General features: G+C 42.4%; 2 protein-coding genes across 6 annotated transcripts in view; one reads left to right on the forward strand and one right to left on the reverse strand.

Annotated features, from left to right (window-relative positions):
* Mboat2 (membrane bound O-acyltransferase domain containing 2) overlaps positions 1 to 27,981 on the reverse strand; it is a 130,887-nt gene that overhangs the window by 18,039 nt on the left and 84,867 nt on the right. For all 5 annotated transcript variants that reach the window (XM_046441212.2, XM_058578348.1, XM_046441214.2 and 2 more), the window contains 3 exons: positions 17,301 to 17,356; positions 11,836 to 11,890; positions 5,837 to 6,020 (listed from right to left, as the gene is read on the reverse strand). In XM_046441212.2, the coding sequence (XP_046297168.1) occupies positions 5,837 to 6,020; positions 11,836 to 11,890; positions 17,301 to 17,356 (295 nt within the window). The remainder of the gene's footprint in view (positions 1 to 5,836; positions 6,021 to 11,835; positions 11,891 to 17,300; positions 17,357 to 27,981) is intronic.
* Positions 22,142 to 23,304, forward strand: LOC124090571 (cofilin-2). Its single transcript, XM_046441215.1, has one exon. The coding sequence runs from the start codon at positions 22,157 to 22,159 to the stop codon at positions 22,655 to 22,657; it is 501 nt and encodes a 166-aa protein (XP_046297171.1). The 5' UTR covers positions 22,142 to 22,156; the 3' UTR covers positions 22,658 to 23,304.

A 27,981-nucleotide genomic window follows, 5' to 3' on the forward strand; every position in this document is an offset into this window, starting at 1 on the left:
CAAAAAATATTAACACTATAACGTTTGGTAGATTTTTATGTGAAAGTTAAAATTGATATTAATGTATGTTATTTGGAATCACAAATTGCTAAATTCATTTCCACACTAAAAAACACTTGCAAATTTCCTGGGAGGCAGGTTGCCCAAGGTACAGACCTGGCTGCATCTGTGACGGGAGATGGGGGGATGGGGGACATGGGGTTGACACCTCCAGGTTTATCTCCCCAATTCTCTTCTTTTTTTTTTAATATTTACTTTTTAGTTGTACACAATACCTTTATTTTGTTTGTTTTTATGTGGTGCTGAGGTTCAAACCCAGGGCCTCGCACATGCTAGGCGAGTGCTCTACCGCTGAGCCACAACCTCAGCCCTCTCTTCTGTTTTTAAAATGTGTGTGTGTATGTGTACACAATCATAAATAGACAAACAAACATACAGACACGCTTTGACTCTTGCTTGTTTGTTCTTTTTGTTTGGGCTGTGCTTCTTTTCCTACTTAGCACAGGGACATTTGGCAGAGGGAACTGTATACTTTTTTTTATTATTGATTTTATTTTTTATTTTTTAAATGACAGTAGAATGCGTTACAATTCTTATTACACATATAGAGCACAATTTTTCATATCTGTTTGTATATTTAAAAGTGTGTTCACACCAGTTCATGTCTTCATACATGTACTTTAGATAATGATGTCTATCACAGTCCACCATCATCATTGCTAACCCCCTGACCCACCCTTACCCTCCCACCCCTCTGCCCGATCTATTCCTCCCACGTTCCCCCTCCCTACCCAATTATATCAGAGAAAACATTCATTATTTTTTTTTGGCGGGGGGATTGGCTAACTTCACTTAGCATTATTTTCTCCAACGCCATCCATTTACCTGCAAATGCCATTTTATTCTCTTTTACTGCTGAATAATATTCCATTGTGTATATATGCCACATTTTTTAATCCATTCATCTACTGAGGAGCATGTAGGTTGGTTCCACAGTTTAGCTATTGTGAATTGTACTGCTACAAACATTGATGTGGCTGTGTCCCTGTGGTATGCTGTTAAGTCCTTTGACTCTTGCTTTTGAGTCATTTTATTTTTTTTTTTTGGCATTGTTATAAAAAGTATTAAAATAAACATGTTCTTTTATAAATTACTTAACTTGAATTTTATTTGGCTATTTAAAGTACAGAGCTCTCTAAATCCAGGTATTCTGTTATACATTCCTTTATCTGGATATATATATATATATATATATATATATATATATATATATATATACACACACACATTCATATATATATTCCTTTACCTTTTTTCCACTTGTATCTTTTTTCTGTATAAATATATAAACATCTATGTGTGTATATTTATATTTTTATGTGTATATACACATATGCATATTTTATTGTGCTTCATATACTTTCCAGGTTCTAGGCATTTCATGAACATTATTTATATAATAGACAATATATACATCTCTTTAATGGTGAAAAAAAAATTTTTTTTTTTTTTTGGCAGTATTAGGGAGAAGACCCAGGGCTCAGAACCTGCTAGGCAAGTGCTCTACCAGTGAACTATACCCTAGACCTCTTGGTGTTCTGTGGATTTAAAACTATACTACTTGTGTATTTTTAGAAGACCAGAATATTTCAAACTCATTCAATATAAAAGAGATGATTCAGGTCATGAAGGAAAAGACACAAGTGGAAAAAAGAAAAAGCTATATCCAAATAAAGAAATGTATAACAGAATACCTAGATTTAGAGTGCTCTGTACTATAAATAGCCAAGTAAAATTCAAATCAAGTAATTTATAAAAGAACATCTATGTTTTAATATTTTTTTATAACAATGCCAAAAGAGTAACTCAAAGGCAAGAGTTAAAGCATACGCTAGTTGAGCACAGTAGCACATACCTATAACCCTAGTGGCTTGGGAGGCTGAGGCAGAAGGATTTCAAGTTGAAAGCCAGCCTCAGCAAAAGCGAGGTGCTAAGCAATTCAGTGAAGTCCTGTCTCTAAATAAAATACAAAATAGGGATGGGGACGTGACTCAGTGGTTTACTGCTCCTGAGTTCTATCCCAGGTACACCCCCTCTGCCCCTCCCAAAAAGCATGTTAAATTCTTTGCAGTTCTTAAAAAACTATTCATTTTATTCTTAGTTGCTCCTTCTTGGTATTGAGGGCTCAAGGACTTTTTTTTTTGGGGGGGGGGGATACCAAGGATTGAACTCAGAGGTACTCGGCCACTGAGTCACATCCCCAGCCCTATTTTGTATTTTATTTAGAGACAGGATCTCACTGATCAAGGACTTCTTGCTGCACCTTTTTATACTGGGAACTAAACCTAAGCTCCCACATTAGGCAAGCACTCTACCACTAATCTACATCCCAACTCTTTTTTATTTTTTTGAGACAGGACCTTGATAAGTTTCCCTGGCCTCTTAACAAAAAATCCTCCTGCCTCAGTCTCCCAAATAGCTGGGATTCCAGGTATGTACCATCACACTCAGCAAGGCTACTCTTTCTTTACACAGTCTTCAAATAGCTTACCTATACATTTGAATAAAGGCATTTTAAAAAATAGAGAACAACTAAAAATTGAAAATGAAGTCAGATAAGATAAATGACCCTATATATTAGCCTAAAAATGAGGTATAAAATACTGTGGCCATTACACTATGTCTAGGGGAAGGAAGGAAGGGAGGGAGGGAGGGAGGGAGGGAGGGAGGGAGGGAGGGAAAGAAAGAAGGAAGCAAAGAAAATTAAAGTACCATAGATGTGATCTCAACTTCAAAGAGGCATAGATAGCAGTGAGAACCAATCAGTGCAGGCATCAGGTATCTTTGAAAAATGGGGGAAAAGCAGGAGGCCTAAACCTGGGAGAAGAGCTTGTGGAAAGGCAGTTTTAGCCAGGTTTCTCTAGCCACCTGCTTCGTAAGGTGGGAGTATGTGGTGTGTGTATACCACCCCCATATACACCTGATTTACACAGAGAAGATGCCTTAATTTAGAGAGGCAGATACCCCTCCATCTTTCTAGCAGGAGGCTGGAAATATCCAGGCTTAGAGACAGGTCTGGAGTAGGCTGGGTAAGATGCTAGAATGAACGTGGAGAGCCTGGAGAAAGTCCACCTCCCAAGGGATACCCTCTGCCCCTGCTCCTGCCCCCCTCCATGACCACCAGTCAAGTCTGTGATGAACAGAAGATTGGGAGATCTCTTACTCTAGAAACCAAACAGCCCCAGAGCAAAGGCCCACAGACATCAGGAGGGACTGGCCAGTGTTGCCTGGGAGCTACCCTCCTCCACAGAGCAGAGGAAATGGCACTTAGGCACAGGCAAGTCCAGCTCAAGATGCATCTCTCAGCCTCTTGGAGCCGAGTGAAACTATGCAATTAATTTTGATCAAGGGAATGTGAGAAACTCTGTGGGGGCACCATGATATCCACAGACTGCAACACCCAAGCTGCTACGTGAGATAAGCTGCTACTTTGTTTAAAACCAACTATTACTTTGTCCTACATTAACTAATGTAGATAAAGAGAACTGGGAGGAACCAACCAAAGAGCCAACTGGCTACCTGACTATCCTACTTTGGACTCTAAGAGTATGCACGGCCCATGGAGGCACAAAGAGTTTCCAAATGCAACTTGAGGGATTTATAAGTAATTACTGCTATTTGACTTTGTCAAGTATATGCCTATGGAATTTACACAAAATATACTAAAATGATGAGAAATTTTAAAATGATATTTGCCACTGTCAACAACTTCTGATAATATCTATAGCCCAAAAGGAAAGCAAGATTTTATAAGAGTAAATTCCACACAAAATAAAGTGAGGTGATATAAGCCTGTATTATTGTTGGGTTTGGTTCACTACTACACTCACATGTTTATAGTTCTTGATATTTTTTCAAATATTTTACAAAATCCCTTGCTCTTCAGATACTCCCTAAAGTGGGGAAGACATGAAGAAAGGGACTCAACATTAACTGATGAGCTCACATGATAAAGCTGAACCTATCACTAAATGTCCAGCATCTTGACCCCCAGGTTTCCATTCTCCTTTCAGTACTCCACTAAACTTATACAAGTTGTCTGTACCATTCTCCCTCAGTGTCCACAGAGGTTCCAGGACTCCTTCCAAATACCAAAACCTGCAGATGCACAAGCACCTTATATATAATGGTGTAATATTTGAATATAGGCTATGCATATCCTCCCATATGCTTCAAGTCATCTCTGGATGACTTACAACAGCTACTACAAAGTGCTGATAAATAGCTGTAATACTGTATTGATGAAGGAATAGGACAAATGTGGACATGCTCAATACAGATGCAATTAAAAAATATTTCTGGTTCAACCTGTGCATACAGAATCCTCAGATCTCAAGGGCCAACTATAATTACCTTCACTTTCTGTTATAGAAGTGAGGCCTCTGAAGGATTAAGTCTCAGACTGGACACATGAAATACTCAATGGCAGAGATTCCAATTTCAAGTCTGAGTCCAACCTAGTTTGATCTGGCATTTCTCAATTAGTACTTAACCAGTAATGAAAAATATGGAGAATAAAACATCCTTCTGGCATGAAACACAATGAGCCACATGGTACAGAAGAAGTTCTGCAAAAGGTTCCACAGTTTTTCACTCACACTTTGCTGCCTGCACATATGCAGGTCGGTGGCTCTGAGAGGAAAGGTGGTGACCCTTTGCTCCAAGCCACATGCAGAGGAAGCACAGGAGCCCCTCTTCTCCATCACACAAACTTTCTGATTAGCCTATGATTTCCCAGGGAATACTTGATTGAATGCAAGGGAAAAAGCCTATAGGAAGCCTGGATGCCTTAGAGCATTCTTTAAAATGCTCTAACTGTGCAGTCCAAACACCCCTGCAGTTCAAAGGACATAAAATTGTATTCATTTGGGAGGCAATTTAAGTACAAACTCCAGAGCCAGGCTATATGGGTCTCAATTCCAATTCTCCTCCAGTCACCCAGGAAAGCCTGGTCTAAGGGCTGCGCCTTCCTGTCAGTACTCTCCCCAAGGCAGTGAGGAGAGCGAATACCTCCCAGGACTGCTGGGAAGGCTGCGTAGCAGCTGCCAGGGAGGGGCTTTGTAGAGCCCGGCCAAGTGAGAATTACTAGCATCACTTTACTGCAGGGACCAGAAACAGCTTCATGGAAAAGACGATATGTGAAGCAGCCATTTAAAAAGGAACAAGATCTTGACGGGCAACAATTAGGATGAGGAGGGTAAAGCAGGAAATCAAAAGGAGAACAGTGCTTCCTACATGCGAATCCCAAGGCACAGGCCAAGGCATCAGCCTGGAAGGTGATCCGGGTCCAGTCCAGAAGGGAGGGCTCGCATGTAAAACAACGCCACACCCTTATACCACATCATTCTCACTAAGGGATTCAGCACGTAGAGTCTGTTCTTTAATCATGACTGTACTTCTACAAGGCATCACTACTAAGTATAATGTGAAGAATCGTTTATCTTGAAAAATATCTATAAAGAAATAGGGAAATTCAAAATGTGAAAACATCATTTTAAAATAAGATGAATGGGGCTGGGGATGTGGCTCAAGCGGTAGCGCGCTCGCCTGGCATGCGTGCGGCCCGGGTTCGATCCTCAGCACCACATACAGACAAAGATGTTGTGTCTGCCAAATACTTAAAAAAAAATAAATATTAAAATTCTCTCTCTCTCTCCCTCTTTCTCACTCTCTCTCACTCTTTCTTAAAAAAAAAAAAAAAAAAAAAAAAAAAAATAAAATAAGATGAATGAACACGTGTTTTCATAAAGGTTCCAGATACATGTCGTGGGCTTACGTTTGGAGATGGCTCTGTTCTCTCATACTGCACCTCTTCTTTTCCGTTTTCACCTGACTGTGTCATGTGGTACGACCTGCCTTCAATGAAAGTAATGTAGTCTTTGTAAGAGCAGAGTGGGCCCGCCAGGATGCCCATGAAGTTACAGTTGTAACTTACATACTCCAGGAGGCTTGGCATGCGCCTGCAAGGAAAAGACGTGCAATTGTGAGATGAAACCGTTTGAAAGATTTCACAGGAATAATATTATCTACTTCTGTTTTCATCATGTTCACAATAAAAGAAGATTAAATTTTCATCTGCACCCACACAGTAAAAACTTAAAAGACTGGGATGTGGTAAGGCCCAACAGTATTTCTGGGTTTGAGAGTTTCTATGAGCACCTGTATTAGCAACTACATTTCTACATAGATTTCTCACTGAGAAAGAAACCTAAGGCAGACACGACATGGCATAAAGAGTCATCTATTCCTAGTCACTTGCTCACTCATTCAACAAATACATGTTGGGTATCAACTACCAGCATGTGCCCAGCATGCTCCAGTGTCTTCAGATACAGCAGTCAACAAATAGAAATTCTGCATCATGAAGCTTACTTACCAGCTACAGAAATTAGATGATCAAATACATACATATATTATTTCCAGAAATGCTAAGTGCTCCAAAGAGAAGGTGGTATTCTATAATATTAGGAAGTCAGAAGCTTGTTGCAATGGTGCACACCTGTAATCCAGCAACTCAGGAGGCTGAGGTAGGAGGATGGTGAGGAGTTCAGGGGCAGCCTTAGCAACTTAGCAAAGCCCTAAGCAATTTAGAGAGACCCTGTCTCAAAAAATAAAAAATAAAAAGGACTAGGGATATAGCTCAGTGGTAGAGCATTCCTGGGCATAATCGCTAGTACAAAAACATAAATAAATAAAAGACAAAAAGAAGTATCGGGCTGGGGATGTGGCTCAAGTGGTAGCGCGCTTGCCTGGCATGCGCGCGGCCCGGGTTCGATCCTCAGCACCACATACAAACAAAGATGTTGTGTCCGCCGAAAACTAAAAATAAATAAATAAATAAATATTAAAAAAAAAAAAGTATCAAAAGGCCTCACTTGTAAGGCACCTTTGGATAAAAGACCAGAAGGAAGTGAGAGGTGTGTGAATGTTGGTGGTGACAATTCCAGATACAGGCAATGGCCAATGATACGCCCCTAAGCAAGGCATGCCCACAGCAGGATGGCCACAGGCTGGAGCACACTGACCTGGGACAAAGGTGGGTTGTGGGACCTGCCTCCTAAGTCATGGTAGGAACCATGGGTTTCATTATGAATGAGATGAAAACTATAGGAGGGTTTTAAAGATCTGTGTTTCAGAAGCATCACTCTCGTCCCTGTACACAAACAGAGCAAGGGAGAAGTAGGGGGCAACCAAGGCATGGGGGGCCTTGGGGTGCACCCTGCATCAATTTTGGCAGTAGAACCGTGGGATCTGCTGATGGGTCACCACAGGGCCCACAAGGCAAAGGAGTCCAGTGCATCTGAAAACATTTTTAATTTCATTGCCTTGAGGCCTATCCAAATGGCATGTGATATCCAAAGTATACCAAGCATCCTGGTTCTCAATGCAAACAGCAGGGTAAAAGTGAGTGCTCAATACAGACAACTACAGACTACACGTTATCATATAAATGAGTAAGGGGCATATGTGTTTATTTCTTAACACAAGTTCTACTAAGCAAGTCTACTGTTTGCTGCTAGTTACAAACCATCACAGATAAAAGAAGAACCTGGGGGCAGTGAATAGTGTTCTTGAACAAGCTATAATCTTTTCTCTAAATGAGACATGATCGCTCTTAAAAACACACTCTGGACAACGAGAGACAGAGAGTGTGTGTGTGTGTGTGTGTGTGTATTATTTTTATGTAAAACTAACCTATAGAACAACACACTACATCCTGCCCTTTGACACTGTTTAGATGAACAGCCAAAACTCCTTTTATAATTTTTTCAGAATTATTGTTGTACATTTAAGTATTTGGAATCTTAAATATTTTCCCCTTTGAGCTCAAAGCTGATGGGTGAGAATGTTTCTAGCATTCGCCATTGGCTTGTCCTGCATAATACTGACACAAAACACTTTCCCACCGCACCAAACACTGGACAGGCACCTGCAATCTCTGAGGAACATAGACACTCCATGTCCCCCGGCTGCACAGCTCCACTCTTAGCATCAATTCTTTTAGACCCAAACCTGGGTCAGGCTGACCCAGCACGGCTCAATCTCACCAAGTCAAAGTACTGTCTTGCAATGCACAAGGACAGGAGAAACGCTTAACCAGGAAACTTGCTGAAGTGATTCCCATTCAATTGTCATGTTGAATGAGTAGTTTTGTGCACTGACATAACCTCTGCTATTAAAATGAGAACTGAAGCCCGACTGTGATACTTCTTTATGATACAAAATCAAGTACTCATTCTTTCATTCCATCAATGCTGACGTGATACCAGCTATGCGTGGTCTTACGTTAAGATTTCTCAGCCCTAGAATTACAGACATTTTTTGGCAATAATTCCTTATTGTGGGGACTGTCCTGTGCACATAGAACGTCTGACAGCATCCCTGGCCCGTACCCACATGATATCAGTAACACCACCCACCAGTTGAGACAATCCAAAATGCCTCTTGACCTTGTCAAATGTCTCTGAAGGAAGAATCACTTTAATTAGTAAATCACTACTTAGGTGATAGGTTTTCAGATGACTGACAAACCAAAGTTCATGTCCTTAATGACTTTATGTTTGGGGGAGAGGGAGTGTGACAATTAAATAATGCTGTGTAAAATTTGACAGTAATACATATTAGGAAGAAAATCAAGGACATACCAGGGGCTAGAAAGTGAAAGGAGGGTAGGGAAGGAATTTTTGATAGGGTGGTCTGTAGAGGTAAGAGTGCACTGAAGTCAGGCATGGTAGTACACACCTGTCGTCCCAGTGACCTGGGAGGGTGAGGCAGGAGGATATCAGGTTGGGGCCAGATTTAGCAACCTAGAATGAAGCTGTCTCAAAATAAAAAATATAAACAGGGCTACGGATGTAGCTCAGTTGGGAGAGCACTTGCCTAGCAAGTGCAAGGCCCTGGGTTCAAACTGCAATACCAGGAAAGGAGGAAAAAAAAAAAAAAGAAATGTGGTAGTGCTCTGGGTTCCTATTGGGCCTTATGTGTTGTGGTCAGATGTCTGAAATTTTATTCTAAATTACATGGGAAACCATTGGAGGTTTTCATCAGGAAAGGCAATAATATAACCCAAAGCACATAAAGACTCTCTGGCTGCTAAGTGGAAAGGAAGCTACAAAGGACAGGAAAGAAAATAGAAAGACTAAGTTAGGGAAATAGGGAGACTAAGTTAGAAAACCTGCCAAGTAGAAAATGAGTGTCTGGGCAGAGCTGAGAGCAGTGGGAATGGTGAGCCATGGTCAGGTTCAAGAGGCAGGAGGATATCAAGTCGAAAGGACCTTGACTCACTGGTAAAGTGGATTTATACTAAGAAAATCCCCCCCGAAGGCACCAGTGATGGCGGGCACTGTAATTAACTACAAGGCAACAATGGTGAGAAACAGGAGTGGGGGAAGGAAGAGAGACAGACCAGAGTTCTGTGCTGAACGCGGCTATCACTGTCAGTGCAGCGACACTGATAATGAGGCCGGGGCTCAGGAGAGACAGCAACATGTAGGTGGTACGCAGAGGAACTGGGCTGCAGGTGAGCACCTGGAAAAACATGAGATATCTGGCCTGAGTCGTGGAGCACACCAACAGTGCAGGAGATGAAGGGACAGAGACGGAAGAGGAAAATCACATGATGCAGTATCCTGGAAGGCTGGCAAGGAGGGCATCTCAAAGTCAGGGGTCAGCAGGCAACTACCACCAAATGGTTGAGCACCTCAAAAAACAAGCTAACAGTGAAATTTGCTAAGACTATGAGCAACGTGGAAAGAACGGGGACAAAAACCTGACTGGAGGGGCAGGTGAGAGAAAGGGGGTGGGGGCATGTAAACAAGAACACCCTGAAGCCAGCCTCTTCCCTTAGGCTGGTGGGAATGATCCACACGGAGGGGGAGAAAAGAGGAGGAACGGGGCAGAGTCAGTGTGGAAGTGAACAGTGGATTACAGACACTTAATTCCTGGCTCGAGGAAAGAAAGTAGAGAATTTCTTTTCAGATCTCAGGCGGTTCTGAGGGGCACTTTCTTTTGCTTTGTGTTTTTGTGGTGCTAAGGATGGGTCCCCACCCGTGCAGGTCCACAGTTCTGCTGAGCCACGTTCCCAGCCCACCTAATAGGCTCTGGGATCGTAGAATAAAGTAGAGTTGCTTTTATTTTCTCCAAAAAATAAAGTTTGGGGAGTCTGGGAGAAAGGAGACTATGTAATGTCACAGGAGAGGGAGAGCTGCGGAAACCAAGGATGGCACTGACAGCCCGTGACAGATTCAAAACCAAAACAGCCACAGCCAGGGTCTTCCCCCAGCTCCCTCCACTGTTCAGGCAGGGGGAGAGCTGAATTGAACCAGGTCTGGGGATCCGTCAGGTGGCTATTCAAGAGGGAAAGGGGAAACAGAGCACAGGGTGCTGGATCAGGAACTCAGAAAGGCTGGAGAACCAGATCCAATTAATCCTCATCAGTCAGTGCCCCCGAGGAGCTGGGTACTGGTAACAAGACAGAGAATATCAGAATAAAACACTTTTTTTTTTAAATGCTGATTTTTTTTCCTTTTTGGGAGGGGGGTTTTAATTTTGAAGAATTTGCATTTTGACACAACATCCATAAATGGAATACAACCTCTCATTCTCTGGTTGTATATGACGTAGTGTTACACAGGTCTACATGCAGTCATATGTACATAGGGTAATAATGTCCGATTCATTCTACTATCGTTCCTACGCCCCAGCCCCCTCTCCTTCCTTCATTCCCCTCTGTCTAATCCAAATTACCTCAATTCTTCCCTAGCCCCTGACCCTTATTGTGAATTAGTATCCACATATCAGAGAAAACTTTCGGTCTTTGGTTCTTTGGGACTGTCTTATTTCGCATAGCACAATATTTTCCAGTTCTACCCACTTAACAGCAAATGCCATAATTTCATTCTTCTTTAAGGCTGAGTAACATTCCAATGTGTATGTATGTATGTATGTATATGTGTGTGTGTGTGTATATATATATATACATATATACATATACATATACATATATACCACAATTTCTTTATCTATAAAACAGAACATTTTTTAAAGGCATGCTCCTTGGGATCCAAGGGGAACATCTGTTACAGGTCTGTCTACTGTCACAAACGTCATCTCATTCTGCTAGTAGATGTGTACTTACCAGCTGAAGACTCAGGAATAAGTATTCTATAGGAAATTTTTCTTTAAGTAAAATGAGTATCTGATCTCTAACTATATTAGTTGAGACAGACCTTGCCAGACATTGAGCTATTCTTTAGATTATGCGACAGAATATTGGTAACAAATGAAGAAGCAGCCTACGCCAGAATTAATGTCTCAAGTTAACAATAAGCAATATCTGAATGGTCCTTCATTTTTTCAAAATGTGGCATCTGTGTGTTATATTGATATATTCTGTCTTGGCCAATGCCTGCTATCAAGTTACTGGTCTACGAATGGTGGCTACGACTACTACTAATAATTACTACGGGGGAGACATACTATCATCCGCATTAAAGGAACTCAAGAGTCCCAGGGAGAAAAACTTAGCAGACGGCCTCCTGGTCCACAGGAGCTGTGTACTCTATGAATACCCGGGGGCAAGGGTCTAGGGGAGCTAGTCTCACATGGCAATGTGTAGTGGCAGGGAGGTAGGAGAGGGAAGCAGCCTGGGCTTGCCTGGGCTTTCCTGAACCAGATAACTCTAGAAAGACCAAGAAGCCTTGGCCGCACAAGTAATGCATATTCTAGGCAGAGGTGGTCCGCGAACCTGGCAGGACATAATACAAAGGCACAAACCTTACAGCCAAGCCCCTCTGTGATGGAGTCAGTTCTTCATCCTTTCGAACCATCCCTGAGAAACAAACAAAGGTAATTAGATCAATTATGAATTCTCCCAAGAGGGCATTTTTCCCCATTCATGCTTACATCACCTGAAATTCATGCTATATTCTCAACAACTGTCCCTTTCTTTCTCATGGCAACAGTTTCAAACATGTGAAAGGACCATCATGCAGTCTAACACACCCAGGTCTGTATAAGATAAACAGCACACTGTCAGCAAACAAAGCCACTAACATGACTGCTGTCTAAAGGAAACTTGTTAAATTTTAAAAATTCTGATATGCTAGTACTTTTTAAACAAAAAAATTTTTTAGTTGTTGACAGACCTTTATTTTATTTATTTACATGCGGTGCTGAGAATCGAACCTAGTGCCTCAAACATGCCAGGCAAGTGTGCTCCTGCTGAGCCCCAGGCCCAGACCCATGCTGCTACTGTTTAAACTTACAAATGTATTATTCTTAACAGTAAACGCTATGACTTTTCAAAAAAGCAGCCTTAATTTTTTTTGATTGTTGGATGATTTAAATCACTAAACATCTGTGCTACAAAGTAGAATCTCAACATAAAGCAAGGAATAATTTCCTTACCCCACATGACTCCAATGAACAGAAACTCAAATCAAAATTGTATTCAAATATATTTCTTCCCAAATAGGAAGTTATTTCTATGACTACATATCAGTTTACTAGATCTATATCCTTTAAAATATATATACCCTAAATCCAATCTAAAGACCAAAAGGGGACTAAATTAAGAAGCAAATAACAGACTTAGGAAATATTTACAGCAAACATGATACAGTGTTAACATACCCTTAAGAATCAAAACCAAACCAACCAAAACACATTAAGGCGGACAGGAAAACATGAAAAACAAACCATACAAGAAACCAGCATTCAGTTAATGTATAAAATGCTACCTTTATGATTAATGATGATGACAGATTTGCAATTTCATTAACAATGAAAATGTGATCATATAACATGATCTCAATTATGTAATACATTTTAATATTATTATGTGTGTATACAAAACAAAGATAAGAAGAAAATTGTTAGTCTTAAAATGCCACAGGAACTATCCTATGGCCTAGGAACCTAAAATGCCTAGGAACTATCCTAGGCACTGGAAGCAGAGGAAAATAGAATATAAGTGTTGCAGCACTTATATTCTGGTAGGGAGAAAGAATACAAATAAAAAATAAATGGACTACTAAGAAAAACCCATGTCATCTTCCTCTCCACCAGTGGAAAAAAGCACCAGGACTCTAATGTAAGGAAATGACACAAAGGTGTGATTTGAAATGCACTATGGATCATCACAGCCTTGTACATAATAGGGAAAAAAAAAAAAAAAGAAACTACCTATGTATACAACAATTAGGGAATGGGCAAATAACTGCACATTTACTTTTTTTTTTTTTAATATTTTTTAGTTGTAGTTGACAATACCTTTATTTTATTTATTTATTTTATGTGGTGCTGAAGATTGAACCCAGGGCCTTGCATATGCCAAGCGAGCACTTTACAGCTGAGCCACAACCCCAGCCCCCACATTTATTTTTGATAATTATATAAAAAGAAAACTAGGGCCTGGGGTTGTGGCTCAGAGGTAGTGCTCGCTTAGCACATACGAGGCACTGGGTTCGATCCTCAACACCACAGATAAATAATAATAAATTAAATAAAGGTACTGTGTCCAACTACAACAACAAAAATATTTTAAAGAGAACCAGGCTTCCTAAGAGCACAAAGGAAACATTAGTACAAAGCAGCTCTGGCTCTGAAGAGCTCTGGCAGACAGACACAAAGGATCATTATTTTTTCCTTTGGACTTAATTTGCATTTTCAAATTTCCTTCAGTGAATATATACCTACATTTTGTAATCAGAAGGAAAAAACCTTAAAACTGTAGACCAGAGAAAGGTGAACAGTGGTCCGGAAGAAGCCACGGAAGACTTCTGGGACTTTAAACTCTGCTTTCTTCCCCAGGTCAGAAACACTGCTGTCCATCACTTTCTTTCTTTCTTTTCTTTTCTTTTCTTTTTTTTCTTTGTTAATAGTCTCTATATTTTTTAGTTATAGTGGACACAATATCTCTATTTATTTACTTTTATGTGGTGCTGAGGATCAAACCCTGAGCTTCACACATGCCAGGCAAGCGCTCTACCACTGAGCCACAACCCCAGCCCCTGTCTACCATTTTCTTAAAAACAAAAAGAAACCAAGGGCTCTCTCTGGAAATGAGGATCAGTATTTTCTAGAAAAGCTCCTTACCATTCTGTGGGCAGGGACATTGCTCCTTTTACCAGGAAGGGGCCACGGTAACAGCCCCGTTTGGGAAGCCAAGCCATGCTCCATGTCATATTTGTGCTGTTTTGTCAGCATTTCCACGCCTTTGGTGTCGTGGGCTTCTGTGTCCATTTGATTTGCTATCCTGACCGGGGAGGCTACTATCATTTTAGAGTAGCAAATGAGCCAAGGAAAGTAGAAATGGGCTTAAAGGAGATTCTCTTAGACCCGTTCTGTGTTTTGTGTTTCCCTGTACAAGGAATTGAGCCTCCCTTCTCAGTTCACAAATTGGGCACTTAAATAGAATGACCAAAAACAGATTAAAGACAAGATGCTAGTTTTTAAAGCCAGAAATCCAACCTAGTACAAGTCATGCAGCCTGCATCTGATAGGAAACAAGGCTCCCCGCCTTCCCACGCCAGGCACAGGCCCCAGCAACACTGCACGGTCCTCCTGGGAGGCGCCAGAGAAAACATGCCACACACTCCCGCAGCCAGGCAACAAGCACATCTTCAGGACCTCATCTACCTGAGGCCTCAGCAATGCCATACGCATACTTCAAAACCAGAAGGAAAGAGAGGGAGGGAGAAAGAATACAAATAAAAAATCTCATCTCATCACCAATCCTGTGAGGGTGACGAGATGTCTGAAAATCACGTCTAGCAGTTTCCGAGACCAAAGAGCACCTGCTTCCTGAGGCTGCCTGTGTGAGCACTGCCCCAGGGTGGCCTCTGAAAAAAGACCAGAGACTCAGAGAAAGGCCCCACCTGCTGAGCCTGCAGTGCTCAGAAAGGCCTACTGGTAAGAAGATGGACCTAGGGCTCACTGAGTTGGCAAAATGTCCCTACCAATATAAATGCTCTCTTATGCCAGATGCAGTGGCACATGCCTGTAATCCCAGGCTGAAGCAGAAGGATCACAAGTTTGAGACCAGTCTCTGCTGTTGAGGCTCTAAGAAACTTAGCAAGACCTTGTCTCAAAATAAAAAAATTTTAAAAAGTCTGGGGATATGGCTCAGTAGCAAAGTGCCCCTGGGTTCAATTCCCAGTTCCAAAAGAATAAAAGAACAGACCAATGCTCCTCATATCTGGACAGTTTGTGCCAACAATATTACTTACTGTGAAGTCCTGCTTGCCCTCTGGGTGCCTATGTGACTGGTCCCTAAAAGCCTTGGGTGCCGAGTCCTAGCGAACTCCCCGGCAGGCCACACTTCTCAGGCCTTGCTGTGACTTGCTGCTGGGGGATCCAGCACATCCTCTGGAACTGCACTGGGGACTCCTGGAAACCTGAGCCTGTTTTCCTCCAGACCACACTACAAGTCCTTTTGATTCTGATCAACTTTGCCTGGAATCCTCACTGTAGCAAGTATGAGACATGAATTCAATGACACGGTGAGTTGAATGGGCTTGGTGTCCCCAACACACAGATGAGGAGGCCCTCCTTTGTAAGACTGCTGGGGAAACAGGCCAGAGGGCCAACCCTCTGCCCCGTGAGCATCAAGTGGCAGGGTATGGATGCAGCAGGGCCAGCCTAGGAGACCAGGAGAATGGACTGAGGCAGATTGCAGGGGCACCATTTTGAAGTCTAAACTCTTCAACTATTGCCAAGGCTAAACAAAATCTAAACTGCTCCAAAGAAATAACTAAAAGAACAGGTCAGGAAATGAAGTTCTGCTGCTTTTTTTTTTTTAAAAGCTCTGAGTTGAATATATATTCTCATGTGCTTCTAAACCAATAAAATTAGATCCCTGATCCTGACTTTCCTACATTTTCCTCCCAGAGTCCTGGGCATGATTCAGGATGTGGAAGTCTCAGCACCCAAAGATAACTTAAAGTTTCATGACTGGTTTAGTACCCTGTCTGGAGAGCACTACCCACTTCACTGTTGAGGACATGAACCCGTGAGACAATATAAATCAGCTATTATCCCTTGAAAAGATCCTCCAAAGGGGATCTCGAACTATGACTTTACATATGAGAAACCTGAAACAGGAATGTGCCGCCCTCAGAGGCCATCTCTGTCTCAGCTGCCACCACCCCACAGAGACTCAGATGCCAGTTCTGCCTCTCCCTGCCTCAGATCTCCACATCAGAAGGACAGACGTTGAGTTGCTGTTCAATACACACATCTGATTAAACAAGTATTTGAGACTCCTTGAAAGTCATCTATTCTCTCCCTCTATTCCTCCAAAAAGCTAAGTCGTTTGATTCTGCTTGTCAGTAGCCAAAGGGTAGAAGAGGAACACCCTCCCTCTCTTCACAGCTTTGTCAAGGCTGGCCCCTAACTGTACAGTGCATTCTGGCTGCAGTGGGCACAGGCTGGGTGGAGGGGGCACACGGGGCTCCAGGGATCACTCTTCCATCTCCAAAGAAACCAGAGCCTAAATTCTGTGATTCAGAGTTCTAACTGCTATCATTTCCTATGGTTACACGTCCATTTGAAATAAAATATATAAATGCTTACCCTAAAAGTGTATGTAAATATGTACCTATGCATTGTAAATATAAAGGGAGGGGTAGGAAAACATAAAAATTTTAATATAAATTCAAGGCAGAGATGAAACAGAAATGAAAGTAGATTTAGAACCAAAGTCTCTTTCCTTTGTATTTTAAATTGTCACTAACGTGGGCCAAATGATTGGATCTGCTACTTCACTTTTTGTTGCTGAACTGAATTAAAAATCAGGGTAGGGGGCTGGGGGGTGTGGCTCAGTGGTAGAGCGCTCGCCTAGCACACGTGAGGCACTGGGTTCAATCCTTAGCACCACATAAAAATGAAATAAAGATATTGTGTGACCACATACATCTAAAAAATAAATATTTAAAAAAAAAAAATCAAGGTAGGGTTGGGATGTAGCTCTAGGGTACAGCACTTGCCCGGCATCTGCAAGGCTCCAAGTTCCAACTGCAGGACTGCAAACAAGCCAACAAAGCAGAACAAAGAAGCCACCAGGGCAGCAAGCCTGCTCGGGCAGCCCAAGCCCCGTCAAACCCCCCGTCAAACCCCCACCTCACCGCATGCTGTCCTGGCACTCTGCGGGGAGAAGAGAACTGTGGTAGTATCTCAAGCAAAAGATTATTTGAATGGGACTATATTCAGAAATGAAGAATTAATTTCAGAATTCTTACCATCATGAATTTCATAAGCCAAACTGGTGATCTTCTGAGTGATGATCATCATCGGGCTACAACAGACAAAAGGCAGGAGGTTTAAAAGAGGAAAGTCAAAGCACTAAAGGCATGTAAAGAGAGTTCACTCCTCTTAGGGGACTACAGAATGATGACATTTCTACCATAAATGGGATTTCAAGACCAGGGGTCTTCTGTGAGCCAGTGATCAGGTCCTATCTCTTCATTTCATGCCCCAGAAAAGGACGTCCAGAGGTCACACACCTGGCCTCTTGTGACCCAGCACCTCCTTCAACACACACTGCCAGCTGCTGCCTCCAGCCCGGGTGGGGGAAGGTAGGACATGACTGCCTGGGAAAGGCGAAGGGCTGGGAGACAAGGGCGTCTGGGTGAGAAGTGGGAGAGGTGAGGGCAACAGCACAGGGAGGAGGAAAGGAGAACAGGGACTGCTGCAACTTCCCTGATCTCAAAGCAGTGCATGCCAGCCACCACGCAGGGCAGGCCAGGCACAGCAGCTGAGCCTTATTTGAAGGAAAAGAGGACTTCAAAATCAAGTTGCAAGCAAGACAATGGCAACACTTCCCCCATTTTTAAAAAGTGTTCTAATTAAATGGATAATTTGGAAAGGAAAAAAATGAGCTACACAGGAAGCACATAGGAATGTGGGTGTGGTTCAGGGGTGGAGTGCTTGCCCAGCAAGCAGGCGGCTGGGTTCTACCCCTGGTACTGCAGACATAGTTACCTAGGTTAGGTTAATTTAATTTGGGAAACTGCAAAAACAAAAGGCATGAAATTCATTTGCTTGGAGGCAACACATGTACTCTGTGTGCCTGGAGCAGAACGTCTCACTGCACCCTCCTGGCAGAGACTCACCTGCACTAGGCAGGAGGGGCAGGGAGCTGACCCCACCAGGAGGAGTCTGTTTCCCCCACCACCTCTCTGCTCACAGCACAGTCGTGCAGTGCCAATGGCCACCTCTGGCAAACAACCGGTGTCTCTCAAGACAGGACACTAGTTACACTATGTCTCCCAATGTCGGCCCACAGTCTGAGGGCCTGTTTCCAACACTTCCACTCTAGAAAGCAGACGGGAACATGGCCCGTGAGCACGTGGGCTCCTCCTCCACACCTGACAGGCCAGGGTGGAAGAAACTCCAAGACTTAAGGGAGGGGACCTGTGTTTAGACCACACATTCCCAAGAAATCATTCCTCAGTCAGCCTAATCCCCCTCTGCTTGGAGAGCAGACTCATGCCCTCTAGGCTTCGAAGACCATCCTTCATGGGGCCGGGGTTGTGGCTCAGGGGTACAGTGCTCGCCTAGTGTAGGTGAGGCGCTGGGTTCAGTCCTCAGCACCACATAAAAATGAAATAAAGGTATTGTGTCCACCTACAACTAAAAAATAAATTAAAAAAAAAAGAGAGAGAGCATCCTTCATGATCTTAAGGACCATAAACCTGCTCTACCTCTTCCATTCCCCTGGGAAAAAAGTACCATTTTTCTCACCCTGCCTAATTCTCTTCTTAGTTTATCCTACCAGTAAATTATGAAAGCCATTTCAGTTCTAAAGTCTAATCCTCAAGTCACCTTAAAACATAATTAACTGATAAATTATTAAATTTAATCAACTCAGTGACATGGTAAGCTTCCAGGTATCATATATAAGATGTTCAAAATGCTTTCTGAATACTTGCCCACACTGTCCCCACCCACACTCTGCACCTTCATGCAACTTCTATTTCACCAGATGCAAGGGATGCAGAACCTCAGGATGTCATGCTCAGCTGGGAGAAGAGTTGGCTCATGGGTGCATGTGGGTTACGCTTCTGGAGCTGTGATGCAAAAAGACCTACAGCCCCTCCTTCAAGTCTCAGCCTGAAAGTTACTCTCTGTCCAAGAGGCCCTATGTCAAACAGCTCCGCTGCACAGATGCCCACACTCAGACACTCCAAATCATCAGCTGCACAGATACCCACACTCACACATTCCACCTCATCTCAGCTTCTTGTCTGTTTCTTTCAAGGTGTTTCTCATATTTGCAGTTCTTATGTTCATTAAATTACAATGGTTATTTTTAAAGTGTCTCCATTCTTCTTCTTCTTCTTCTTTTTTTTTTGGTGGTGATACTGGGGACTGAACCCAGAGGTGCTCTACCACCAAGTCACATCTCCAGTCCTTTTTTGAAATTTTGAGTCAGAGTCTCGCTCAATTGCTGGGCTGGCTTTGAACTTGCAATCCTCCTATCTCAGCCTCCCAAGTAGCTGGGATTACAGGGTGCTCCACTGTGCCCAGCAATCTCTCTCTTTAGAAGCCCATGAAGCAGGGAAGCCCAACGCCCTCCATACTGAACCTCCAACACACAGTTCAGCCTGGTACCAGACAGGAATACTGTAAAGACACAAAATGACGTGACCCTGCTAGGTGTCTACCCAAGAGGTGTCTCCTACAGGCAGTGACACTTCTCTCCATCTGTCCACTGTCACCACTGAAAGCATTTGTCATACTAAAATAAGACTGTTTACTTCTCTGTCACCACAAAAATACCCATGAACTATTCAATAGCAGGAACGCTGCCTTATCTTTGTGCCTTCAGAAATTGGCACCTGATACACAAAGTACTGCCTGGTTTATGAAACTGTCTCATAGTTGTTTCTGTTTCCTTTACTGGTGATCATCAGCCCCAAACATTCCCTTTGTTTTTAATTAATTAATTATTTATTTTTTAAAGATAAAGATAGACACAATATCTTTTTATTTTTTTTAATGTGGTGCTGAGGATTCAACCCAGGGTCTCACAACTGCCTCTGGCCCAACCTATCTTCAGGGCAATGGTGAATTTAAGAAAAGAACAGAAGGTAAAATTATCATAGAGTGACTACAAAGGGAAAGTCAGTGTGGGATAAAAGGTCTAAGAAGAGTTAAGAAGCAAGCGGCAGGTAAACAGACAGATGACTGCAGCCCAGCACAGGCACCGCGGGGAGGCAGAACAGAGCCAAGGGAATGTGCGGACCTCACCCTGTCAGCAGACGCTGCTGGACAGAGAGGCACCCCCCCAGTAAAACCAACACCACTAGCCACAGAAGCAAGCTGCAGATTTCAACAGCAAATATGTTCCCAAATATCTTTTTCAGGACAATCAGAGCGACTCTCCCAATTATTTCATTCTCACCTTTACTGATACTTTTAACTCTCCACTGGATTTGTGTAGAAAGGAACTCTTGACATGTTCCCCTCCCAGGTCCCAGGAAAGTCTGAGATAACCACGCCTGTTTCCCAGGGGGAGGCTGGGAGCTGGAGGGCAGGCAGGGGAGCAGAGGGCTCCAGGACCCGCCAAGGAAGAGTCAGTGGGACTTCCTCTTCCTTCTGTGTATCACAGCATCACTGTATTTAAATAGTATTATAGAAATTTTCTTCCAGGGAGACTCTGCTAGGAATGTAGGAAAACATGGAATCTAACTAGTCAAATAAATAAACTAATGGAACAGTTTCAGCTAATATAAATTAAAATACTCATGAGGTACAGAATTTTGAAACTCCAGACTTTCCAAAACAAAAAGGAGGAAAGGCTGTAAAAAATTTTAAAAATATTTACACGTTTCCCTACAAAGAACAAGAATAGTAGAAGTGGTTCTATAACAATGGACCCTCAGCTGTCGTTATACACTATTGGAGAAGGAAGGGTTAAATGAACACATGCTTTCTGAAGAAGTGCTCCATTATCTCTCCCAGACTACGGAACTCAAGTGATGCTTGTATGTTAATCTTACAAAGCTTCTACAGAGACCTACTAGGTAAATGGTCAGCTTGAGACTAGGATATCAATCACTTCAGCACAAGGCAAACTGTCAATTACCAACTCTCAGAAATCCCTAGGGACACAAGTACTCTTTATCCACAAAAAGTGGGGCTCACACCAAACCAACCCCACTTGCCTAATGCCAAACGCAGGCTGGAAGGCTCACTGAGATCAGAGTCCTGCACCCGTCATCTACTTGTTCTCTCATCTAGAAAACAAGCACTAGTGGGCATCTAAAATGCACCAAGCACCACTCCAAGTGCTGAAGACAGAGTGTGGACAAGACAAAGTCCGTCCCGTGGTGGATAGCAGTGGAGAGAGAGAGATTATAATGAAGAAGCAGGTAAACATACAGCATGCCAGATGTCACCAAGAGCTGCACAGTAAAAGAAGCAGGGAGTGCAGGACACAGGTGGGCACTGGCCATATCTGGAAAGTGGCTCCTAACAGAGAACAAGCCCATGGACACCTGGGGTGAATATCCAGGAGAGAGAGAAGCAAGTTCAGCAGCCCATGGACAGAGTCTGACTGCACAGGGTTGAGGAGGACAGGTCACTAAGACAGGCAGGAGGAAACAGAGTTGGCAGGCTTCGGTGGGGCACTGTGGCTTCAATCTGAGGCAGAGAACTCCTGGAAGAATTTAGGCCATGAGGTGATCAGGTTTTAAACAGAACCATTCTGACTCTGGGTTGAACAGTGACAGAGGGGTAGAGGGCAGGTAGGAAGGGACAGTGGCTCAGACCAGGGAACAGGACAGGTGTCTGCAGCCCATTCCAGGTATATTCTGAAGGTAAAGGCAACAGGGCTGAAGGAGCTTTGACACTGCATTTGATGCTGAGTTCAACACCCGACGCCACCAAGGTTTCTGAACAGGGATATCAACTATAAGAACAGGGCTGACTGGGAAGGAAGGCAGGGAGCGGAGACCATAGGGAAGGGGAGCCAGCTGGGGCGAGGTGTGCCCAGAGTGATGCCCACAGGAGGACACGTGGGATGTGCTGAGGAGGCATTTGGACACTGAGGTCAGAAAACACAAACCCAGCAGTCACAGCCGCGGGCACTATGGCATCTGGAGTTACAGTGAATGATGAAGTCATCAAAGTTTTTAATGATATGAAAGTAAGGAAATCTTCTACACAAGAGGAGATCAAAAAAAGAAAGAAAGCAGTTCTCTTCTGTTTAAGCGATGACAAAAGACAAATAATTGTAGAGGAAGCAAAGCAGATCTTGGTGGGTGACATTGGTGATACTGTAGAGGACCCCTACACATCTTTTGTGAAGTTGCTACCTCTGAATGATTGCCGATATGCTTTGTACGATGCCACATACGAAACAAAAGAGTCTAAGAAAGAAGACCTAGTATTTATATTCTGGGCTCCTGAAAGTGCACCCTTAAAAAGCAAGATGATTTATGCTAGCTCTAAAGATGCCATTAAAAAGAAATTCACAGGTATTAAACACGAGTGGCAAGTAAATGGCTTGGATGATATTAAGGACCGATCAACACTTGGAGAGAAATTGGGAGGCAATGTAGTAGTTTCACTTGAAGGAAAACCATTATAAAATGACCATCAAGTGCCATCTGGATCTTAAGGGGTTTCATTTCTCCAGCTCAGTCCATTGGAATAGCATTAGGTGTTTTTTCATTTTTTTTTTTTTTTTTTCCCTTTCCTCTGGGCCCTTCCAACACAGTGAATGAAGGAGATATCATTCATTTAAGCAGCCTGTCAGTGATTGCCATTAGACTCTTCAAAATGGTTATTTTTATGTAGAAGGAATGCCTTCCTGTCTTTATTTTAGCCAAAACAACTGGTTATATGCCTCCTTTGCAGCAAGCACTACAATGAATGTGATTGTCAATGTGAATAGTCTAGAATACTGCAAAGGGTAAGCAGATTGAATGCCTTGAAAGTATTATCCACTGGTCAGATGGTGAACTTTTTTCAGTATTATTATAGTTGCACTTGATTGTAGTTCTGTGAGGCGCTGGAGCATTCATACACCTCACCTGCCTTGGCAAGCCTTCTTTTGTGACATGGCAGCACGAATATAACACTATGCATTAAAAGCACTTTTGTTTTTTAAATGAGTTTAATCCCCCCAAAGGAATGCCAATTAAGTTTCATTAACTGTGTCATCAATTTATCCTAGTACCTCAGTGTTCATTCCTATTACCTACATATCTTCTTAAAAGAAATATCTGTTATTAATGCCTTTTTGTTTTCCATTGAGTGTACACTACTGAATAAGTGTAGGAGTTTTATGTTTACCATGTGAGTCTTGCGACACTAAAGATATTTTGAATATCAGTCATGATGGCAATTTCTGTATAAAAGAGCCTTAAATGGAACATTGTTTTGAGATCAAACTCCCCATCCTCACAAAAATGGCCACGTTGCAATAAAAATTGTGGCATGTTAAAAAAAAAAAAAAAAAAAAAGAAAACACAAACCCAACTCCACCACTCACCCTCGTGGAAGAGGGCCTTAGTTAACATTTTTCACAACTGTCCTTGTCTATAAAAAGGGGACCACACTGCCACCGTGGGGTTAAATGAAATGGCAATACGACAAAGCCCTTAGACAGTATCTGAGTCACAGATGTTGCTAAGCGCTAGCCCTGTCCGACATCCAGCCTTCTTCTGGCACATGTTGGAACTGCTACCAAGAGCAAGGCACTGGAGGGACACAACCATCCCGTGGCAGCGCTGCTCCTAAAGAGGCCTCCTGCCTAGAGCAGCATCAGCAGGGGCACGAGTGCAATGGCCTCCTCACCCTCAGTTACGATTTCTGTGGTTTTGATTACTAATTGCCAAACAAAATCTGAAGATACCAAATGGAAAATTCCACAAATATACACTTCCTAGGCTTTAAACTACATGTAGTTCTACGTAACAGGATGAAATCTTGTGCCTTTCCCTTGTGTCTCACTGGGGTTGCGAACCACTCGTCTGTCCATGCTGCATGCATCACCCATCCATCAGTCCTTTCCTAGCTGTCTTAGTTATGGTATCAACTGTCACAGCATCACATGCTTGATAATGTCCCCAAGTACACAAGTAGTGCTGACAGAATTTCAGATATGCCCAAGAAAAGCTGTAAGGTACTTCCCTTAGTGAATGTCAAAGCTGATCACAGCTCTGTAGATATAGGAAGAGGAACAGTGCATGGAGGGTCTGGTGCTATTGTGGTTCCAGACACCTCCTGTGGGTCTTGGGGTGCCTCCTAGGGGTAAAGGGGCTACTGTAACTACATAAACAAGTGTCAAGTGAAAAGCACAACAAATGTGCAGAGGTGAGAGAAACTTCACACCCACAGAGCCAAGGGGGAAATATCTCAAATAAGTTATTTAATTCAGTCCTTTAAGATTTGGGAGGTTTTGACAGGCAGATATGGTTGGAAAGCTGTTCCAAGCAGAGAACAGGGTGAACAAAAGTACTGCCAAAGAAAGAACAGGAGAGACAGACCTGAAAAGCTGTGAGGGGCTCTGTAGGCCTGTGTTAAGAAGCACTGTGTTTATTTTTTTTTTAATTAGAGCATTATAGTTATACATAGAAGTTGGGTTCATTTTGACAAAACTACACATGCAAGGAATTTGATACTCCATTTCAGCCCCTGGTCCCCTCCGCACGTATGTTTCTGATAGAGGTTATGCTGCATTGCCTTGTAACAGCCATAAACTCAGAGGAAAAGCCCAGGCATGGGTGGGGGACAGACAAATGATAAACAGGTTGTCTCTCTTCACCCACAGTCACCTGAGCCCTATTAGCAGCAGCTAGACAGGATGGTTCCTGTAGACAAATGTAGGTCAAGGGGTTGGGAGATACTCCCACAGGATGAACCAGGACAGGTGGAACACCATGGCTTGTGAGCACTTGAATAATTTAGTCACCCCATTTACAGCTGCTTCTGGGTGCACTGCGAGGCAGAGGAGGGTCACAAAGAGCGGCCTTTGTCCTCCTTTCACAGAAGGCGAAGAGATCCCTAAACTTAGACTCTGCATTTAAATACAGCTGAAGAGAGTAATGAAGGGGACAAATCACATCTGCAGTTCTGGAACCAGGGCCTGTCATTGCATGTGCTTAACAGAACTGTCACCTACAAAAGCACCTACCAGAAGGCACACCACCCCCACCAAGGACAGGCCCAGCTAAGCCACAGCGAGTAGCTTACTGAGCATCTGCTTCCGTCTGCTCTGCTGAGACAGAGTCTGGATTTGAATGGAAAATTATGTCACACATAGCTTTTTTTGGTAGACATATTAAAAAATCTCTTTGGCATCACAAAAATCAACATATTTCAATCAGAATTCATTATCCTTCTGCCAGAAAAACTGCTCTTGCCTCCATCTACAATTTGTCAATCTCCATGTGAGGTAAGGATCTGCCTTTCCCTCCTCCTCCTCCTGATGTCCTGGTGCTGAAGAAATGGGCCAGGCTTGCCCACTGGTTTTGATCCCACCATTGCTATTCGGTATTTTTATTCTTAAATCCCTGGGGTCTCTCCTTCTAGGTCCTCTACCCTGGCTTTCTTGATTTGTCTACTCCTATGTCAGTTCCATAGTATTTTAATGACCTTTTGGGAGGGGGGTTATTGGGGATTGAACCCAGGGGTATTCTACCCCTGAGCTACACCCCCAGTCCTTTTTACTTTAAGACAAGTTCTTGACCTTGAACATACCATGCACCTGTCTCCTCTTCAGGTCACTGGGATTACAGGTGTGTACCACTGCACCTGGCTTAATGATTCTTATTTTATAGACAGTAGCAATCTTTATACTGAGTTTACTACTCTCAAGAATTTAACCTTCCAGACAAACTTTTCAATCACTTTATCTTATCTCTATCAAAACCCCAATTTTTACCACATTCAGTGTCAGGTTAACAACAGGAAAATTACCATCCTTACAAAACTGAATTTTACTATTCTTATGAATGAATGATTCTCAAGTTAGTATTCAATGTCCTAGAATAAAAGTTTTAGTTTTCACACAGAAATCCTGCTCATTTTTTAAAACATGTATTCCTAGATATTTCATAGTTTTTACTGCTTCTGAAACTTCTGTGTTTTCTAATTGATTATTGTTGGTATAAAGGAAAACTATTTTGTTGTTTTATATTTCTCTTGTATCTATTTTCTTTTTCTTTTGGTACTGGGAATTGAACTCACAATGAGCCACATCCCCAGTCCTATTTTTTGTATTTTTATTTAGAGTCTCACTGAGTTGCTAAGTGCCTTGCTTTTGCTGAGGCTGGCCTTGAACTTATGATCCTCCTGCCTCAGCCTCCCCAACCGCTAGGATTACAGGCATGTGCCACAGTACCCAGCTCTTGTATCTATTTTCTAAGGCTAATCTAAGCTCTAACAATTTCAGCTTTCAATCTTTCCATAAATAGAAACTTCTATTAACAGACCATTTTAGGGGCTGGGGTTGTAGCTCAGGGGTAGAGCACTTACCTAGCATATGTGAGGCACTGAGTTCGATCCTCGGCACCACATCAAAAAATAAATAAAGTTATTGTGGCCATCTACAACTAAAAAATATCTTTTAAAAAAGAGTTCCTCTTGGGCTGGGGTTGTAGCTCAGTGGTACAGCGCTTACCTAGCATGTGTGACACACTGGGTTCGATTCTCAGCACCACATGTAAACAAAAAGTAAAGGTCCACTGACAACTACAATAATATTTTTTTAAAAAAAAGTTCCTATTATCTAATTAATGTTTTAAACATATCCTGAATTGTATGTGTACATACCTTGTGCAAAGACACCACCTGCCCCATCAACTTAGAAGAAGTTGCCAGAGAGCCTGAAGGAGGTGGAAATACAAGAAAGAAAGGGCCTGGTCCCCTAAGTTATTGTGTGGAATGGAAGCGTCATCCTCAGTGAACTGTAACGTGAATGAGAAGTAAAGTCTTATGTTATTCCACTGAAGTTATGTGACTGTGTAACAGCAGGTAGCCTATCCCTAGCTAATACGGTGAGATGTTAGGTGGAGGACTAGAGAATGAAAAGAGTTTGGAGCAGCAGATGAGACAAATGAAAAGGGTAATGACTAATTTCAAACTGAAGAAAAGGTAGTAAGGGTCTCTCTGGACTGGTCACACAAAGCTGTATTAGCATCAACCCACTTGGTTGTATGATCAAATTCAACTGGATTATACTAAATTACTTTTATATCTGGTGGTTTTAAAAAATAAAGAGAAGACTTCTTAATGAAATATGTAGAATCCTAAAATATTAACTAGCAAAACCTTAACTGGGGTTGAAACAAGACTGGGAGACCTAGAACCTCAGTGGCTTAGCTCCTTATCCTCTTGCACTGCCTGCAGAACTTACCATGGAGTCCTAGGACTCCAGGGGTGGAAAAGTAATGATTGCACGGCACTGTCAGCTTAGATGCTGATGTTAACATTTCTGTTTTCAACATTCATAAACTAAATTAGTTGAGAAAATTCTTTTTGTTTCTATTTTATATTAAATGCCTAATTTATTTCTCATTTATTACAACGCAAGTATTCAAAGCTATGAATTCACCTCTCGATTCAGTTTGTCTGCATGGTTCATGTTTCCCTATTTGGGTTTTTCCCTTTCCTATTGTATTTTCTACTTTTTCCCTTAAGTATTATTTCTAATTCAATTAAATATTTAATACCATTGTGTGCTACTACAGTACGGATATAAGATGAACAAGGGCAACATGATCACTATTCTTAGGTTAATTTTTGCAGTGACCGTGATACTTTTTAAATACTTCCTAACTTCATTACACTATGATGACAACATGTGACAACATGTGATTCTGTTTAGGAGCTCAATTTCTTTCTACTTATCTATCCATTCATCCATATACATATGTGTATATACACACATACACACACACACACACA

Source organism: Marmota monax, unplaced genomic scaffold (assembly GCF_021218885.2).
Source record: "Marmota monax isolate L192 unplaced genomic scaffold, Marmota_monax_Labrador192_F-V1.1 WCK01_AAM20220418_F8-fsc00010, whole genome shotgun sequence".
Lineage (NCBI taxonomy): Eukaryota > Metazoa > Chordata > Mammalia > Rodentia > Sciuridae > Marmota > Marmota monax.